General features: G+C 40.2%; 1 protein-coding gene across 1 annotated transcript in view; it reads left to right on the forward strand.

The window, feature by feature from the left end:
* MLLT3 (MLLT3 super elongation complex subunit) overlaps positions 1-20,770 on the forward strand; it is a 209,046-nt gene that overhangs the window by 178,925 nt on the left and 9,351 nt on the right. The window contains exons 5-8 of the mRNA XM_032477613.1: positions 10,370-10,445; positions 12,282-12,411; positions 15,011-15,110; positions 20,489-20,560. Coding sequence (XP_032333504.1) covers positions 10,370-10,445; positions 12,282-12,411; positions 15,011-15,110; positions 20,489-20,560 — 378 coding nt within the window. The remainder of the gene's footprint in view (positions 1-10,369; positions 10,446-12,281; positions 12,412-15,010; positions 15,111-20,488; positions 20,561-20,770) is intronic.

The raw sequence follows: 20,770 nt of genomic DNA on the forward strand, positions 1-20,770 counted from the left end.
GAGTAGGAAATGCTCTTGTTTCATGAAGATTAAAAACAAGTTTAGGCCTTTAAATCATTCTTGAGATATTGAAATTGAATGAGTTTCTGAGGATCAATTCACAAATGGTTCCAAACCCTGCCCCAGGAATGCTGTAAATCATTTGTGCTGTTGCTCTAACTGAAGGATCTGAGCTCTCATTAACTTGTCTGTAAGGAAGGGAAAATTGAGGAGAGCAAGGAAGAGGCCGAGGAGAAGACCTTTAGCCGGTGCTGTCCTGAGCTGCCATTGTTGAAGGACATCCTTTGAGCTAATTTCAGTCCCATAAAAAAAAAAAAAAAAATCTATTTAGTGATTAGTAACCAGTGGATAAGAGCAGAAAACCCAAGTGAATAAAGGCCATAAATACTGAAGTCCTTGGGATAACAGCCTGTAAAACTGTCAGAAAGCATTGCTTAAGTGACAAAAGATAGCCCAAAGTAACAAGAAGTGTTAGCTCACTAGCGATACTCCATATTCATGGACAGAAGACGTAATTTAGTTTTCTTCAAAAACAGAGGTTCCTCTTGAATCCAGTACCTGCCTCACTTTATTTATTTGTTTTGGATGGGGTCTGTTTGCTTTTTGTTTATAGTAGATTGCATTTGCTAGTGGGAATCATGCCGCCTGTGTAAAGATAGCTGTGTTTCCAAAAGTAGAACTATGATTACTGAAACTTCTGTTTAGATCCATCAAGATCTACTTACTTGCTAAGAATGTTTAGCCTAACTAGAGTGAGTGGGTGAGTACATGCGTGTGTATTTTTAAAAGGCAGATGGTTAGGAATTAGATGCTGACAAGTGCCTTTGTCTTGTTTTTAAATTGAAGTCTAAAGTTCACAATTCTTAAATATTTCTCCCTAAGGGAAGAATAAATTAAGTAAATAAAAACAGAAGAATGTAGGTCTGTATTATAAACTATCTTTGTTATTACTGCACAATATTGAGATAACAAATGGTTAGTCTTACCAGCCAGTGCTTTAGATTTGTTTTCAGAGTTAGAGAAAATTCAAGATGATGGAATCAAAGGTCTTTATTCTAAACGCCTATTGTTCTAACTATGATGATGATTTTATGGCATTTGAATTGTAATGCTAGCAGCCAAAATGACATGCTTTACCTTTTTAGAGGGTAACCTTCAAGTCCCAAACGTGTGTTTCAGAAGTGTGTGTGTCCTTAGCATATTTAAAGTGCTGCGCTGCTTCAAGTTAGAGAATTTTATCAACTTATGGGTATTTGCTTTTCAGCATTCCGGCTGTGAGAACTGGAGGTGTCATTCACTTGAAGGGAGCAGATGTTAAAGGTTCTTGCCCCTGCCTCCCTAATCCCAAACACCCTTGAAGAAGAGAAACGTTCTATTACTCAAATAGGCATCGTTCTGATGGTGAGAAAAGGCGGTAAAAGGCAGTAAATCTGCCTTCTCATTATGAAGTGCAACAATGGATTGATTTATGAAGAAAAGCAACTGTTTGGCTTATATAACATGTGTGCATGGAAATGTAGGTTCCTTTAGAGCCTTATAAGCCAGTAACATTCCTCCTATTCTTGACAAGAATCTAATATTACTAGTAGGCAGCATGTTGATTCTAAAGATCACATTTTTAAGGGGGTACATGGAGAAGAAAAGAAAAAATTCGCCTCCTAATGTTTTCACATGAGAAATGTGCTCTTTATCTCTTAAATGTGCTGTTTTTGCTATTTTAGTTCATTTTCCTTAAGAGAGAAGGGAATTAAAAAAAAAACAGTTTTATTTTTACAAACATTTTGTTAGTACTTAACATTTTAATAGAAGTGAATATAAGTATAAGATATTTAGATGTTAGGCTGTTTATTACATTTTCAGTTTCACTTCATATTGTGTAATTTTCAGCAGACACTGTAAAATTAAAGTCTCAAATAGAGCCACAATGAAGATAATTTCGAATTTCAGGGGAAAAGGAGGTCATCCTTAAGTATTTTGTGTTGGGTTTTTATTTTAAGATGATGTGCATTTAAAAAATTTTTAAATAAGTGTTACCTCTTATTTGATAAGGAACTCTGTTGCAGTACTTTTACTTAAAATTAAAAATTTAAGCTCTAAGTCAATTTTGAGTGTCATAAATACTATAAAATACAAAAATCCAGATAGTCCCTGAGTAAATGGTAATGACACTGCCTTATGTATTTAGCATACATCGCTCCAGAATTTGAAATCTATGCCATATAATTAAGACTTGAGCTGGTAAATTACAGCGTTAAAACTGATAATTACCTATAGAGTTGGTATTAAACCTCATCTCCCTTAGTAAACGTATATCCCAATATATGTATATTTCCAAATTACACAGATATTAATAGCTATATTAACACATTATGTACAAGAAAGCACATATGAAAAATTGAAAATCTAAAAGGAAAAGACAGAAAATAAACACAGATAAAGGTTCCCTTATTTTCTTTTCCCCCATGGGTTACCTTCAGTTTATCTTTGTGAACACATACGTGCATATCCACACCCGAAAACTTTGGGCTGCTCTCATCCAGAATAAAGAGCTCCAGTATGATATCTGAAAAACGCACTGTTATTCTAATTGGGAGGACACAAGGCTTGTAAAGAATAGTCCTTGCAACCATCAACAATCTACGCTGTATAGACTGATAATGAGAGATGTTGCATTTTTTACCTGATGATGAGTAGATAGTTTTAAATCAGTTCTTTTTTCCCAGTGGATTTTGGTAAGTTTGGAAGTCAAAGTTCCATGGAAATAAGGACTTAGAGAATAAGGTGAACTCTTGCTGCTGCTGCGGTAGTAAATCTAAGCTTCACATTTAATGGGGAAAATTTTCTAAGATAGTGGAGAGATTAAAATTAATAAAACTTCTTGACATTTGTGTAAGTCTGTAAAGATTCTATTGGTGTCAGTCAGATACTCTATGGTCGTTTTTAAGTAAGCCATTTTTTAAAAAAGGTCTAAAGTTAATGAGGAAACGCAGTTAAATGTCTTGTCAAGATGGTCTCTTTAGGTATCATCTGTTTTACTTCATTTTGGTTAATTACCACCTTTATGATACTCTGAATTCATTCTATTTAATTTAATGTTAAAAATTTTATAATCCCAAACTGAGTGCTCTAACCATATATAACATACTTTTAGGACTTTGGTTCAACACTGCCCTTACATGGAGAGAGGATACACTAATACTATTCCATTATTTCAGATGTCATGTGCTCCACACAGGTAGGTGGGTTGTTTCACAAGTTACTGAATAGTTGTTCTGACAACAGTTAAAGGATCTTATTGTTAGCTGATGAGCAGTGGTATTTTGATGCTCGCTGGTCAGCTTCAATAACAGTTAATTATGGGGCAATTCTATCCGGAAACTTTTTCTTCCTATTTCTCTTTTGTGAGGCATTACAGCTCTAAACCCTCTCACTTGTAACTTTTTTCTTCCTCTACCCTCAAAACACACAAAAGAGGAAAAAAAGGACCAGTTAAAAGATACGTCTCTAACATTACAACTAAGTGGTGTATTTAATGGCCCCTCGTGAAACTCAGCTTCTATTCACACAGTCTTTGCTCAAGGAATAGTAACATGCTTATAGTGGTACAACTGTAAATGGTGTGTGTTTCCAGATGATTTCTCAGTCCTAAAGCTCTTAACAAGTGAGTGATGTTCAGAACACATCTGACACATACACCATCTCGCAACAACTGGAGTTTTTGAAAGGTCCCATGTTCTGGCTGCAATAGTCAGTAGCAGGCTTCAAAGTACAACTGGTGATGAGAGATAAAAGACTTGAGGCTCCTCTGTTTAAAAGAGAGAAAGCTAAAAGAAAATTATAGCCACCCCTAAGTGTGGAAAAGGGTCTTATGGAAAGATTTATAGACCGCTGTTCCCCAAGGCCATTTTGTTTCCTAATGGGATTTTGTGTTCTCAGACAGGGGGTGATGGGTACAAATGATGACAGCGTTTAATAATGATAGTGAAGATGACGATAATAACAAAGAGGGCAAAGGCGATTATAAAACAGAGGCACCTCGGTATAAAGCCAATTAGCTTGGTACCCAGGGTGACTTTGCCTGTAAGTTGAAAATGTAACAGAATTACGGATCTTTCCTGTCTCGCTAAGTATAGGGAGGGTGATTTTTAGGATCTTGCTGTGTTACCAGCAAGTGACAGGCATAACAATAGCTTTTGATAATACCAGGGCCCGAAAGACTAAATACAATTAAAAGTTAACATCGAGTTCATTCAGTTTGTCACGAGACTTACAAATAGAGAGGGCTTGCCGCGGAGAGATGTGGTTTCTTCCACACGGTCACAGGCCTGAGTAGCAAAAAGTTTCCAGACTGCTATTCCAGTGTCCTTTCTCCATGAGACCTTGTTTCCAAAAAGTTGCTGACAGGATATTTAAAGCATTAAATCTACTTTTTTCCTCTGGAGTTATGGGAATTGTATAGAAGAGCTGGGGGAAGAGAGCAGATCACCCTTGAAGACAAATAAAATAAATGATCGTGGTGTGTTTCCTGATACATGCTTGCTGGTCCTCTTGATCAGTGCCAAGGTCAAGAGGACCAGGGCCATTCAGAGATTTCTTTGCTCTTTTTTTTTTTTTTTAATAAACGTATTGAACTAGTGAGGTGGGTAGCCAGGCTCTGTTGTAGTAGTATTGATTGGATGAATGTTTGAAGCAACTGATACAGACACATTCAGACCCAGGGATTAAGTGTTTTGTTTTATCACTGGTTTGCTTTGGGCGCCGATCACAAGATGTCCCTTAGACAGAGGGATATTCAATTTCACAGTGACATAGAAAACTCTGTTCCCTGACACTAGTGTTATAAAATGGTGTTAGTGTGTTCAGAACTCTGCTTTAACTTGATAGCACTTTCCCAAGGTTAATAGGTGTCGTAGAAAGAGAACTGGATTAGATGTCACAAAACTTGATTGTAAACCACCTATTACCCACTGGTCCCTTAATTTTATTGTGCTTCTGTTTCATCATAAGTAAAACAGAGATAAGAAGTGTGTTCTGCTGTCTTAGCTCTGGCTAGCATAACAAAACACTATAGACTGGGTAGCTTAAACAATAGGAATTTATTTATATATTTACGGAAGCTGGGAAGTCCAAGATCAAGTTGCTGGCTGATTTGGTTTCCCCGTGAGGGTTCTTTTCTTGGCTTGCTGCTGGCCACCTTTTCACCGTGTCTTCACACCGGAGGAGAGGTGAGGGAGGAAGCAAGTTCTCTGGTGTCTGGCCTAAATAAGGGCACTCATCCCATCATGAGAGCCCCACCCTCATGACTTCATCTAAACCTGGTAACTATCCAGATGCCGCCACATGGAGGTTAGGACTTTTAACACATGAATTTGTGGAGGGGACACATTTAGTCCGCTTGCCTTTCTCATAGCAGAACAAATGAAATATAAAGACTGTGATAGAGCTACACAAAGATACATTAAGGTTAGAGTTAGTGACTGATTTGTCCAATCTTATTTTCATATATCTTTCTATATAGTAAGGTTTTGTTCTCTTGGCAGGATTATTTTGAAGCAGTTATTAATGTAAAACTGAATGAAAATAAAAGTTCTCGTTTCTAGGCTTTTGACAATTTCCCTTGCCTTAATCTTGTTAAAATTAAGTGTTATTCTGTAACTTTCAGAACTTCTTTGCTTTCCTTTGACCTTACCTTTTATTGATACAGCTCTCACTATATATTAGCTGTTAATGGAAACTGAGAAGGTAGAGTGCACTCATACGATGAACATTTTCCACAATTGTTTAGGATAGATGTTATAAGTCATTTTTCTTTAAAATCAGATGTATATTTGAAAGTTGAGTTGGATTATCTTCAGTTTCTTATAGTAGAGAAACTAAATAAGGTAGTCTTTCAGTTTTATCGAGATGTTGTCTTAGTTTAAGGTGTATAATAATTTGATACACATATATATCATGAAATGATTGCCACATTAAGTTCATGAATGAGGTAGTCTTTTCAAAGTGTATTCCACTTATGTTTTCTTCTTTGATTACACTCATCCTTGACACAATCTTTCTGAATATTTGTGCAAAGAAGATAATCTTTATTGCCGGGTATGTGTTTTCTTTTTCTAAATCCAGTAGAAATGCTGTGCAAAAGAAGTAGCAATGTGTCTAAAATAATTTTTAGTTCTACTGTATTCTCTTCCTTTCTCCTGAAGAAAGGTGACTATACTCTCTCCCCTTTTCTCTATTTTTATTGTTTCAAAGATCACATTGAAATTCTGTTCATGAATATAGTTGCCCATTAGAAAAGACGGAACTTCTGCCTTCTGATTACCTAAGGAGGAAGTCTGCCCGCGGTAGCAGGACCAGTGGCAGGTTTTACAAGTCCGCTCATGTGCCCTACCTTGACAGGCGTTCTAATTTTGAAGCACTTAACTTCTAGGAGTTGTGAACATGCGGTCTTTCTTACTTGTCTTGGATACAAATAACCCTCCGTAGAAAATCCATTATAAAATGATTTTGCATAGCCGTGTAATGTTGAAGATTGCATTGCATACCTTGGTAGGCCCGTTGTTTTGGTAGTAAAGACACATCTTGTTTTCAGAAATAGAGGAGTGTGATCTCTTGTAAATAAATAGTAGTATTAGCTAAATGTTGATTAGCTGCCACTGTAACAGCAGCGGGCCAGGAGTTTTTATTGTATCAACTGAACGTGATCACTCGGACATGCGGTTCCATGCCCTCCCTCTGCGATGAAACGAATGCTTAAGCGGTCTTCCCACAATCCTACGCGAGCAACAGAATTTGAGATTCTTAAGCCTATACTTTTGTCACTGTGGAGCACACCATTTAAAGAAACTTCTTCTCAGTACGTCAGCTAAACATGTGCTTAGGACATCAGCAAGAAGCAGCAAAAATTTTTTTTAGTGAGGAGAATTTCGATATTTCAAGAACAAGCCTTAAATTAGGGGAAAAATCAGAACCTCATTGGAGTTCCCTCCACGTAGGTTTTGGCACAGACACCCGCAGGGAGGGGGAAGGAGAATGCCGTAATCTTTTCAATCCTTAAACCCTACAAAGATCTTTATCTAGCCCTGTTTATGGTATTTTTTTTTTGTAAAGCAAATAACCTTACCTAGTTTGTATGATTATCCTTGATTTGTGTTTTTGGAGGGTAAATCTGATTTTTTTTTTTAATGCAATCTTAAGCTATAGCTCTGTTTTGTTGGACTTGATAAAATCTGACTGTGTCAGCCTCATCTAGTAACAGAATGGCTTTCTGAGCAGTTTACTTTTAGTAGAATTCCGTCCTGGTCCACTTAGGTTAGTTTAAGGTCCGCCCACCACATTACGGTTGTTCATGCTTCATAGATAACCGTTCTATCAGGGTGCTTTTCTTGCAGAATACTTCAGATAGTATTCGGGGACGCTGCCTCTGGGTAGGTCAGTAAGTTTCTAATTTTCTCATGGTGCATACTCTTATACTTTCTTAAACTTCAGATTCTTTGCAAAACTTGCAGGGTTTTTTTGCGTTTATTAAAAAAGAAGTGATTAACCTAATATCAGTGGTTTCATTAATATCATTTGTTGAACTTCTAAAATATAAACAAACTAAAGGTACTGAATCAGAATCTCATGTACAGAATCCACCCAGCTGGTTCTGATGAATATCCACAGCTGTGAATGAGTCTTTGACCAATGGTTCTCAGAAGCCTGGTTGGCCCCCAGAGCAACAGCGTCATGCTCAACTAGGAACTTGTAAGGAATCCAGATTCTCATCCTATCCCAGACTTACAGAAGCAGAAACCCTGGGGTGGGGTCCAGGGGTCTGCACTTCAGCAGGTCTCCCAGTTGATTCTAGTGCTTATGAAAGTATGAGAATCACCGCCTGCGGTCATCTCCGAGGTCTCCTCAGCTCTAAAAGGTCACAACAACTTGCCCTGGTTGTAAAAATCTTCCTGTACATGGTTATTTTCTTCCCATCATTCGATTTTTATCCTTCTCCACCCACCTCTCTAGCTTTGAACTTTCTATTTTCATATTCTCATTGAACTAATGTGTCTTCAGTTGTGAACCTCCTCGAATGCTCTGTGGGAAAGGCAGGGTGTTAACGATAAACGCTGAACAAAAAAAGCCTTTTTCTCCTGTTGCAGTATTATGTTCTTTACTGTTTGCCAGTTTTCTGATGGTTAGCAACTGTGGAATTATTAACGACGTTTACAGCTAAGAAACCAAAAGAAGGCTGCCTCCAGGTTTGGTTCCGGCATTGACCTGATGCTTGAGACAGATGGGTCACGTTTAGCTTGGGGTAGCCAGAGAGACTGCCACCATCCTCTTGATCCCAATTAATGTCACTCTCAGCAAATAGCTCTGGCAGAACAGCTCCTTTCAGTCCAGTGTGACGTGTACTGGCCAGGCAGGATGGGGAATGAGAGCTCTCTCCACTCACTGTAAGTAAGAAAACCTCTTTTTTTGGCTCCCAAATGGTTTCCAGAGCTATCAAAATAATACCGTTTGCAGACACTGTTCACGGCTGAAAAGAGCAACTTGGAGAGGAAAGCGAGTGCTCTGTGGATCCCGGGAGAGTGTTCTGCAGCTGGGCACTGCGCAGCGCTGCTAGCTCAATGCCCTTTCTGTTGTGTGACTCACCAGAGTGACTCCACGGTGGAAGAGCCACTCGACAAAAATGAAGAGTCCCTCCCACAGGCATCTGTACTTGTTAAACCGGCTCTTTTTCGTGGGCTGTGAACAGCAATGTGTAGTACATTGTGCGGTAAATCTCAAGGAAATCTTGCAGTGGTGAAGGGTTGGTGGGCCGCCTGCTGCTCATTAGAGACCCTGTCTGGCTCTTTTCCTGCAGGATGAGTGGTAGATTGCTGACACCTGTTTTCCCACCCAGCCTGGGGATGTGAAGTGTGCGTCAGGAATGCCTCAAAGTGCTTCCTTGTGTCTGAGTCTGTGGAGCTTGGTGTTGCCTGGAGAGGAGGGGGTGGTGGGCTCAGGGCTGGGAGGGGAGATGCAAAAATCAGGGGAAAGAAACTATAGTGTAAACAGAATGGAGATTCTTCTCATTTTAGTGGCTTCTGATTGTGTTCTTAGTTTGTCTTCCACGTGGCCCTGATAGATGTAATCAGCCACTGAGCAAAGTAGATGTGTCCTGTACATGAGACCTCAAATGTTTCTCAAGTAACATGAGTATGTAGTTGAAACTATGAGAACGTTAGAAATGGTGTGGAAGTAGTTTCCTCTTCCAATCAAATTTATCAACATTAAGTTATTTTAAACTAGCTTGGGTCTTAAATATGTAACGTTCAAGTGTGTTGGTGGCATGATCAATTTCTCTGCACAGTTCTGTCCATATATTTTCTCTTCCCATCTGTACCTACTATAAAGTCTCATAAAAACTGGCAGATGTGGAAACAGAGGGCCTAATGTGCTGCCTTCAAGTCACATATATAGAGCGTCTGCTGTGTACAATGCATGTTGCTAAGTACATGGGGATAACATGAAGGATGAGACAGATGCCCCAACCCCTGCTTTTTCAAGCGCTGGCAGGCTGCTGGAAAGAAAAGACATGCATGTCCGAGGTAGCGTAATACTGCAGTGTATCTGATAAGCAGACAGATGATCTATATTTTTGGCAGGTTTGGGGAAGAAAGAGAGCTCTGGCCTTTGGTGGGTCAAGGAGGATGTGGAACTTTTACTGGGTACTAAAGAGTGGAGAATGCACTGAGAGTGAGAGACTGGGGTACATGCATGATAGATACTCTATCCCTGCATCAATGGGCTGTGAAATTATTACAGGGTAGCTTTTTTTTTTTTTTTTTTTTTTTTAAGTAGTGGTAACATTTTCTCCTGACTCACTTGGAGGAGCTGGCCAGGTCTCCGTGCGAGCATTGGCCTCCATTTGTGCACTGTGGATGAATGGGGTTAGGGTTGGGTCATGGCCTTGGACCAGAGTAAAATTAACTGGCTCATAATGTGATTGAACTAATGACCTTGGCCTCATTACCACTATGTTTTAACCAGTTGAGTCAATCAAACATTGCAGAAAGGGTAATCTAGGTATCTTTTAGAAAGAGATCCAGATAGCAGTAAACACAGGCATGGAATCAAAGCCAGGTTCTTGCCGCAAGAATGACACAGGTGTTTCTCTCCTTGTCCTTCAGTTTTTATGCTCGTTTCTGCAGCTAATAACAATATGGTGGACAAAACGGAAAGGACACTGACTCTCCTCTGATAGCGTTTTTGACAGAAGGCAGTTTGTAGTCATCTTTCTTGCACAGTGTTTTTGCAGGGCAGCATCTGAGCAGCGATGCTGTCTTTAATTTTGGATGTGTGGTGGCCCGTGCGTTTACTGATGCTGCCTTTCTCTTCTTTAAAGTCTGAACAGCCCAGTCCTGCCAGCTCCAGCTCCAGCTCCAGCTCCAGCTTCACACCGTCCCAGACCAGGCAACAAGGTATCAGCACCTCCCTGGCAAACAGGGAGACGTTTTTCTCATAAAACATCTTAATGAGTTGATTGATGGCCTGTTTTCTGCTGTTTTAGTATTTGAATGATAACTTGGCTTTTATGCAGTTGTATTTATTTCCCCTAGGAATGCTCATGAGTATTGTTCTGATGTATGAGGCCGGCCTCTAGAAAGTCCCCTTTTTCCAGTCCCTGCCATCAGAGCCCCATTTTACAAAAGGATTATAGACACAGCCCATTCCAGGGAGTTCCCAAAGGAAATACAATAGCACAAGCTAGACTTCTGAGGCTTTGAGAGAGAGAAATAGGCTTTTAGTCTCCCTCCTAGACATCTTTCATTTTATTTATTTATCTCTCTACAGATTAATAGACCTTTTTCTTTGGCGAGTGTTAATTTGTTGTCTTTAAAATATACGTTCTTCTACTTGAACTCAAAGTAAAGAAATTTAATTAAAGAAAAATTTAAACCAGAACATTAACTAAATGTATTTACCACTTTTTTTCATGTGTAGAAACTCTTCCAGTGTAGGCTCCTTTTTTTTCTGTTTGTTTTTTTTTAAACCTGAAAAGTGAGATAATATCAAGAAATAATTTGTTTCTGAGCATCGTGTTGCACATTACCTTTTCCATTGACCACACTGAATTCCTGATGGCCTTGTGTGTTTTGAAAAGGATTAAGTTGTTGTGTGTGTTTGGGCTAAAGCTAAGCTTCCAGGAAAAAATAAAAGACACTGTTCATTTTGGCTGTTCAGAGTTCCTGTTCCACTGACTTCCAAGGATAAAAGCCCACTCCAAAAGTGGGGGAATTTGGGTTTTGCAGAAAGTGAGATTGCCGAGAGTCTGTACTTACTTTAGGAGCGACTTAGTGATAGCTCAGATATTCCTATCACAGATTCGACTTTAGGAATTGGCTAATCCAGAATGAAAGTGCCTCTCTCACTTTCTTGATTGCCTTTATAACCTCTTCTGTTAAGATTTACAAGATCTATTTTGTTTTCATCACGTTTAAAGTAGTAAAGTGAAAATAAGCAGCTCTAATGAGTTTTTTTTTCTGAATGTGTGTGTGTCTGTGTATGTATGTGTGTTTTCCAATTCTAGGATAAAATTAGTTCTGACTTGATTTTTCTCTCCCATCTAATACTGGATACTCTCTGATTTATTACATGGTCTTAGTTAAGTAAATACATGCTGGTATTTTGCCAGGAATTTCTTAAAACGTGAAATAAAATTGGCTGCACAAAATTGTTGCAATAAGACCTTGTGTCCAAGATCGCTATGAAGATCAGATATAGGACGTTACACCATGGAATTGAAATACTTTATAATCTGAACTTGACTGAAATGCGTGCTTGACCTGAAATTGACCTTGAAATAAAAGGAACAGCTAAACCTTAATAGATCAAAAACTACCACACAAAGGCTGCATTGCTAAGAACAACTTACAACCATGGTGATTTATTAGTCTAAACTTTTCAATACATGGATTAACCTAACAAAACATTCAATTTACTAACAGATCTCTCTGTTTCTTTTTAGGTGTGATTTTTTCTTAGGGAAGAGAAATGCATAGAAAAAAATTCCTAGGAAATAGAGATTTTCTAATGAACATTTTCGGGCATCTGTTATGAAAACAATACTGTTTTGGCAGAGGTTGCATTCCAGAAATTACCAAATTTGCCATGGAAATTGTATAAATATACATATATATGAAAATGGTAATTTTTAACCAGTGTTCAGTGTTGGTGAGCATTCCCCTGGGTCTGATTTGGCTAAGTGTGTTTGAAGTAGTGTCTTTGATTGTTTGTGGTTCATTGTCATTACTCAGGTCCTTTAAGGTCTATAATGAAAGACCTGCATTCCGATGACAATGAGGAGGAATCAGATGAGGCAGAGGATAATGACAATGACTCTGAAATGGAGAGACCTGTAAATAGAGGAGGCAGCCGAAGTCGCAGGTGAGTGTCTTGCAAGGAAGGCTGTTCCCTGCAATGGAATCATACCTTTTCACTAGACCTAAGCGTCTAACCACAGCAAAGGTGTGAAACTCCAAAAACAATGGCAGTACATGGTCACATTCACTTTTTAAGTTGGGGCAGCGTGGCATGCTTACACTCACCTCTGCAGGGAACCATTTATCCCTTTTTCTCAGAAAGGAGAGGCTTTTCCTCTATAAATTTCATAGGGGAAAAGTCCTATGAAAATTCCTTGCTCTTGAAAGTATATGCAAAGGTGGCAGGGCTGGCTGCTGAAATAAACTCTTCACTTGAAGAATTTATGTAGATCCTTTGCTGTAGGTAGAATTTCCTCAGAATTTGAGGAAATGTGTTTGCTGTTTGTAGTTAGAAATGCACAATTGACTTCAATGAATTACGTGTGTGACCTAATTAAAACTAGGATTACCTCTGTGTTTTCCAGAAAATAAATTCCTTTTAAGTGTGCTGACAGGTTCCTTGAGTAGCTTGAAATACGGTGAGGCATAATTCTACATTATAAGATGGTAATTCATATCTTATAATTAATAGTCAACTCGAAATTGCCTTGAGGATTTTCTTTCTTTATCATGAGGAAAATAAATAGGCATGCTTACTTTAATGTGTTTTGAGTAGAAAAGATACGAATCTACTTGAACTTAAAGTCCAATTACATTTATAATATATTGCATTAAATCTTTCCCCATTATCCATTACTATGTAGAAGGCCCTAAAATTCCTAAAAAGAACGTGATCTTACTCCGAACTGGACAGACCCTGTGTCTGCTAATTGGTAATTCCTCACTGAGGCTCCGTAGAGTGTATCCCCATCTGTATCCCCAAATGTCTCAGTGATTCTTCCTTATGGCCATACTCAAAGCTCTCTCTCCACCTTGTCTCCCAAACTCACCCCCTCTGTATTCCTTTTTAATAGCAGAAAATAAGGAATCTAATGGCCTTGGCCCTATGACACTTCCCTTTAGAAGTCTTTAACCTGACAAGGAGACTGGTAGGGCAAAAAGACCTAAAAATGGCCTGAAACTTGCAGGTGAGGAGCATCTTTGTAACACCAAAATCCTGGCCACTGGCTGCTCGCACATTTAGCTGGTGGAAGACATACCACCTATTTAGACAATTTCCCAAGTTATTGTTACGTAGAAGTTCTAGGTGTTCATGAGCTGTGGCCCCGCCACCTCCTGCCCCGTCCCGAGTCAACACAGGTCAGATCACACTGGTTTGTGAGTTGGGCTGGTGTGATGCACACTGTGGGAAGAGCTTTTCTCCCCTCCTGACAGGTGCTGTTAGCACAGCCCCGCCAGCGTAACATCTGATCTTCCGTTGCACTTGTGAAGTCTCAACTGTTTAATCAGTTTAAATACGCAGCCTTCCACTTCAGTCAAGAAGCATTTTAAAGCAGCGCTTCAACTGAACACTTCATTAATGTAATTTAGTTAAGAAAAACAAGTTCCATCAGTTTTTGCTAAAAGGATGTCCCAGTGTATCCTTTTCATTTCCTGTCTTGTATCTTGTCTATCTGAATATGTTATAGGGCTGGAATGTGATTGCCTATTCAGAGTGAAAGAAAAACTATCCTGATTTCTAAAGCATTTTCTGTTTCTGAGAAGAATATTATATTAGGTTACTTTATACCCAAGACAGGGAGCAAACACCGAAGGACATTTCAGAAGGAGGGCATACATTCAGCAGAGTAGAATATAGAAATGGCTCCTATTCTGGCTAAAAGAAAATTCTGTTTTGTTTTGAAAGGGAAAAAAATAGGAGAGGAGGTGATATTTTTATTGTCTTTCGTTGTTGAAAGATACCATTGGATTTTTCTAATGCAGTTACCCCAAACACCGTCTCTTTGTGTTGCTGTGGTGTCTTTCCAACGAATTGCTCTGTCAGTGCTGAGAACTAGGGTCAGCTTGGAATCGTTACACAGTAGGAATGACTGGTGGTGGCTGCCGTGTTGGGCTTCGCACATCTCATCCTCAGGTGTCATCCTGAGCTGTCCGTCCTGCAGGGCTCTTGTCCACACTCTTCCTAGCAGTTACTTCCGCTCCTGCAGTCTGTATTTTAGCCCATTATCTGTGAAGTGTTCACCTGTAGCAAATAGGCAAGGGGCGAGGGGAAGAATGGTGGTAACCTATGAGCTGTCCGATTTCACTAACTTGCAAGCTTGGGTACCCACTTATGATAGTAGGTGGATGGAGCTGGAGCAGGGAGAGAAATGAGTAAATGAAGCTAGTGAGATATCCTGGCTGAGCACCAGCTTTGGGTCCCACTGCTTGGGTTTGAATCCTAGAACCCCGCCTCTTACCTCTGTGACCCTAGGTGAGTGACCCAGTCTTTCTAAGTCTCAATTTTCTCATCTGTGAGGTGGAGAGTATTAAATGATAATAGCGGGTGAAACACTTAACACAGCTCCAGATACAAAGTAAGGGCCAATACGCGGTAGTGGTTCTATGAGTTAAATCAAGTTTCCAATGACTAGTGTTTAGATTCCTTGCTGTCTGCGCCTGTTGCCTTGGATATTTCAAGGATTGTCTGTAATGATGCATCTGACTCCTCTGCTTCTTTTCAGAGTCAGCCTGAGTGATGGCAGCGACAGTGAAAGCAGTTCCGCTTCCTCACCCCTGCATCACGAGCCCCCGCCACCCTTATTAAAAACCAACAACAACCAGGTAAATTGCTGGGTTTGTACTTTCCAAGACTCTGCAGGATAAGATGCGATCGTTTTTACAAAGCATACAAAACAGTTTACCCCTTAAGTTTTAAACAAAGTCCCGCTTGATCGCAAATAAATGGGAGTCTACAAGCTTAGGAATAAACACATAGTCGGGGGAAGGAACTTCTGTTGTCACGAAAAGTATGTTCCGTTGGTTGGGTTAATTAAATAGACGAAGGAAAGGATGTTGACAAAAAGTGTTGCCCGTTGGCTCCTGATTTCTGTATATTTCTCCCTTTGGCAGTAAGCAGGTGATTTGATGAATTAGAAAGAATATGACATTTGAAGGTAGTATGAAGTCTGGTTGTTGACTTTACTAGGTGACAGTAATCTGTTGGTGGGAAAATAACATTTAACTTATCCTCAGTTTCCTCATCTGTAACTGGGGGTATTAATAGCGACCTCGCCGACTCCTAGGAGGATGACAAACAACATCATACACACAAAGAGCGTGAGGCATTGCTTGTCCCTTGCTGGCAAACAGCTGATGATGGACGGTTTTTGGCACAGGTGCTCTGCCTCTGTGTGCCCATCCAGGAGAAAGGGGCCGTCACTTGGGATTGTAAGGGTTAGTTCACAAAATAAGAGAGTCAGTGACGGTCATTATCGTTGTTGTTACAAAGCGAGCCAGAGGAAAGCTTATTCATTTGATAATCAACTCAGAATATAGTTATTTGGATAAGGTCTAGGCAGAACTTCCAAAGCTGTGAGGAAGAGCTTTTGTTAAACAAATGATTAAGATTGGGATATTTTAAATACTTGCTAAAATCAACTATTTTCAAGTATCATGAATATTTTAAAAACCTCATGGTGCATTGAGGTTGATACTCTGTTACCATGTTATTCTTATTTCTTTGTTTAGACACATTCCACGTGGCCTCTTCAATAGTTGCTTAATTCAGGTTACTGTATGAGTATTATTAACTTGAAAGTAAAAGACGTGCGTCTTTCTAGAATTATTGTTTCATAGGTGTCCTACAGTTTTAAATGGCCTAGTCCTTGAATATGTGATTTTGATTTTACCGGGAAAATGAGACTTTATACCTAAAGACTTTTTTTTTCTTTTTAAATTTTGTATGAAGCATAAGCAAAAATCTCTTAAAATTTAAAATGCCTCATTTATAAAGTTTATCTACAATCTAAAGCCTCCATTATTAAGTAGAAATAATATCAGTGTTCTTAACCTCACTGATTACAGTTCAACTGCAGTTTCTTTGTGTGCTCCGTGTGACTGCGGGCCCCACCTCACCATCCGCTACCCACTGGCCCTTCAGGGAATTGCACGTTCTTCTTCATTACCCTGCCTCCCCACGGTGTCCCCGTCTCCGGTGCCAGCAGTGCCCAGGGCCCAGCCAGCTCTCACCTCCGGTGCGGCTGCCCGCACTGCCAGTCGGGCATTTCAGGGGAAAGTGAGGACTACGGGCATAACCATCATTGCCAGTCAGTTGAGAAGAGCCCTGAGCTCTCCTAACTGATAACTTGGGATTCTTTTGTAAGCGCGTGCTTCAGTAAGAGCTGACGAAAGGGTAGAATTTGGACCTTGAATATATTTTTATATCCAATTTAAACCTATGTAGACCTGATTTCTGCCTCCAGTGGGTGGTGTGCTGGATTTAGGTTACTTCCTGGGTGATGGCAGTGGCAGTGCCAGGAGTGAAGGGCACCAGGGGGTGCTTTGTGCCCCTTGTTAATCTCCTTCAGCATCTTCCCCAGTCAGGGTTAAGACTATGTTTGTTAAATAAATGCAGCTCCAACAAGCCCCCATCTTGTCCTGAAAACAGCCACCCTCACTCCCTTCCCAACTGGCAGTCTTGAGCTAATGCTGGTTTTCAGGGAAAGGTTTAGATTCTTTGTCAGACTTTTTTTTTATTATTATCAACTTGTCTAGCAGAACAAAAACAAAAATGGATAGTATCATCCATCTAGAAAGGGTAAAGATTACTTTATCCGATCGAATAGCCTACCACTGGTTCCTTGGCATATGTTTATTTGACAAATGTAGCTTCACACGTGTGAGTCATCAATCTGTCCGGAATACTCAGTAATGTCACTTGCCACATCCACCTATGAGCATGATAAGGGGCCCATATACTTTCACTTTTAACTAGCTTAGGGTAGGAAGTACATGTACCACAAGGGAGCTTACCTCCTTGGACCTGTGTCTTGGAACTGGAATGTGTTTTTAGTCTTGTGGGTGTGTATGATGACGATGATGATCTGAACTTTCACGTAAAATGTAATAGATGAAAACATCCTGCGAAGGCTGAACTGCGGAGTGAGAAGACTGAGTTTCCTTCTTCCGCATCCCTTGGCTCTTCTCTGTCTGCAGGTTGACAATGATCTGTGAAGCTTCTGTACATTTCCAGGCAAGGCTGTGTTTTCCTTACCTTTTCTCACATCTTCCAGGGCCTCGGCAAGAGGGAAAGTGCTAATTGAGTCAAATATTTTCTAACTCTTGGAAAAAAAAAAGTGAGCAGAGAGAGCGAGCGCCACATGTCAACAAAGCACATAATTAACCTGAGTGTTGTTAGGAGCTCCTCGTGATCATTAACATGAAAGGCCCATCAGTAGAGAATCCATCTGCCGAATAATTGAGTTGTCAGTGCTCACAAAGGAATACAGGAAAATAATAATCTTGAAAATTTGATTCTCAAGCCATATCCTCAGATTAAGGACAAAAGTGCAACTAATCACAGTTCTGTTTTCAGAGACTTAACCATGTGCGTACATGGTGCCTCTCAGCAGTCCGGCTGGTTGTTTCTCCCCAGACAGCTCAATAGGGAAGAATAGGGCTGTGCCATTTGAACCATGGATGGGTTTTTTTTTGTTTTTGTTTTTGTTTTTTTCACTTCAAACCTCCCTTGTGTGAATTTCAGACAACGTCAAAATTCCAGATCCTTTTTGGCTGGAAGTCTCGAAGGGAGGGAGGAGCGAGGGGCCTGAAAGGAAGGAAGCGATCCATTGGACCTGAGTTAATATTCAGAATATCATAAATCACCTCTCAGCCTGCAAGGCATGTGGGACGAAATAAAGAGTCTATCCAGTTAAACTGGTTTGAAATAAGCCCGTGGAAGACAAGGTGCCATACTTTTCTCTTCTGGAGTCGTTTCCTTCAAGATAAGAAATGATCATAAATAAAACAATTGTCTTCAGCGTGGCTCAGCTCTCAGAATGAGGTTTTGACAAAGCTGTTTATTTTGGAGCAGGGAGAGATCAAAGCAGGAAGATTAACTGAGCCCTCTCTGGGCAGCCACTCAGTAACTTGAGGCGGATCACTGACACCCGGAGCTTTTGTTCCTGCCACTGCAGCCGCTGCAGAAAGCAGCTAGGATTTCAGCGTAGCACGGCCTTCTGTGCCTAGCACTTACGGAATGTGTAGGGTGGGACCGAAGCGCCGTGAACGTTCTATTTTCTGCTTTGGAAGAGAAGGTGGCGGAACTCTGGAAGCCTGGTTAACAGCTCTATATTGCAGATAGAGAGGTCTCGGCCACTCGGACCCCCTAGAACGCAAAGACTTGGGGACCGGATTGGAGGGAGGTTAGAGGGGAGGGATGTGATGGGAACAAAATTCGGTTTTCTATTGCACGAGGCGAGGCGAGCAGGCGGGCAGGCGTGTTTTTCCTCTCGCCTGGCTCCGCTTGGCCCAGCGCGGATCTGCGTTGGCCAGGAGTGCCATCTACTGACCTGCCTACTCCTGGGTCTCAGCGCCGAGCGGTCCCTCGAGCTCTCATTTCCAACAACAATAGAGAGAAGGAAACTCTGAATGTAGTGGGGTGTTTGGTTTCCTTTACAGCGGAGCGTGTTCAAAACTGTGGCTCTGCCCCTGCGATTAAGTAATTTCCTTGTGTTGCCAGAAGTATTGTATTGTAGGCGAGCCTGGTCACGTTGCTCATCTGGTTATCTTAATGCTATAAACGAAGAAATGAAGCGAGTCTCAGGCAGGACTCTGTTAGCAGCTCACTTCTTACACATATTTTTTTTAATTCAAAGAAAAATATACCCTTTCTGAAGTATAGGGTCTTTTCTAGAATGTCACTCTCAACAACTAAAATTTTTATCAGTAGTAGAAAGTTTTATAGCTGAATGGGAGTCTGGACATCATTCTGTTCATCTCTCTGACTTTATTCTTGTGTTTTTGAGGTTCCAAAATGTTGAAATGATAGGGCTGGTACCTGAACTTAGGTTTCTGAGCCCAATCAGTGCTCTTTCCACAAATTAAATCACAAAATAAATTGGACTCATTTTAAAAATCTTTGTGTTAGAGAACATGTTAGACTTTTAACAGGACTGTGAGGGCGTGGGTGTCAGAGCAGGAACGGATGAAACGAGCAGTAGCAACAGCAGACTTCTGAAATGTCTCCTTTATTTTGTATTTTCCTCCTTAAGATTGGCTTCAAATGATAATCACTTAATAATGAGGATAAAATGAAAAAGACACATTACTTTGCTTTTTATGTTTATATACATTTGTAGACACTTATCAGTAAATCCACTGGTTCTCAACCATTTTAAGCAAGGACCATTTAAAAATACTTCTCTCATAATTCTCAATTTTGGAGGTTGTAATAAATCAACTGTATTGAGTCATAATGTGTTTCTCCTTTTTATTACTTATGAACATAGCTCCTCACTGTCTGAACAGTATGCAGAGCTACTGTTCATAACCTAAGCTGTAATCAGTTCAGATAAAAAGCAAGGCACTTGGTATTTTATCACAGATAAAGACATCATTTCTTGAAACACAGAAGATAGTCCTGGCTCTGTTTCTTGAGTGGGAGGATCCCAGGTTGGGAGCAACCAGTATAACTGATGGTCACGTTCATTTTCACAGCTGCCTCCGTTGAGTGGATATGAGTACTTTTTAGAATCTGAAAGTCAGGTACCAAAAAAAGGTACCTTTTGTTTGTGCTGCCATCCCCAGCGTCCTGAGCCCTGGTAGTCATGCTGAAACAACAGAATGAATAAGAAAAAATTCTTGCCGGCGGGGACTATGATCCAGTGCCGCTCAGCTGCTGTGCATATGTGTGAGAGTGCTGTCACAAAGGAGGAGCAGCCCTGGAAGCGTAGATCAATTTCCTTATCGTCACCTTCTTCTTCTTCTTTTTTTGTTTTTTAATTTCTATTGCCCTGACTCAGCATTTCAGATATAAATATTTTTTTTTTTCCCAGAGAAAGTCAGATCAGAGGAGAAGAAAGAAAACATATGGAGTAGAAATGCTCTTTGGAAAGTGGTGTGATTATGTGACATTTCATTCACAAGTACCTTTGTTTAGTGGCTGGTTTAGCTAAGAAGTGCTGGAAATCAAATGTAACCGTGTTGTCTTTGATCCCTAGATCCTTGAAGTGAAAAGTCCAATAAAGCAAAGCAAATCAGATAAGCAAATAAAGAACGGGGAGTGTGACAAGGTAGGTTTCCAGCCTGTGACTGAGTCCTGCAGCACTGATGTGTCTGCTGTTTGCTTGGGTTTCCCTTGATCATCCCTGCTGGGTCTCCTTTCATTTTCTTCATCTTCAGAGGTGCCTGAGACACCCCAAATTACAAGCGCTTCTTCCTAGTGCTTTGTAGTTTATGTTCCAAGTCTTGCTTGTATCTCCAGTATTAAGCTTGGCCTTCCA

Source organism: Camelus ferus, chromosome 4 (genome assembly GCF_009834535.1).
Source record: "Camelus ferus isolate YT-003-E chromosome 4, BCGSAC_Cfer_1.0, whole genome shotgun sequence".
Lineage (NCBI taxonomy): Eukaryota > Metazoa > Chordata > Mammalia > Artiodactyla > Camelidae > Camelus > Camelus ferus.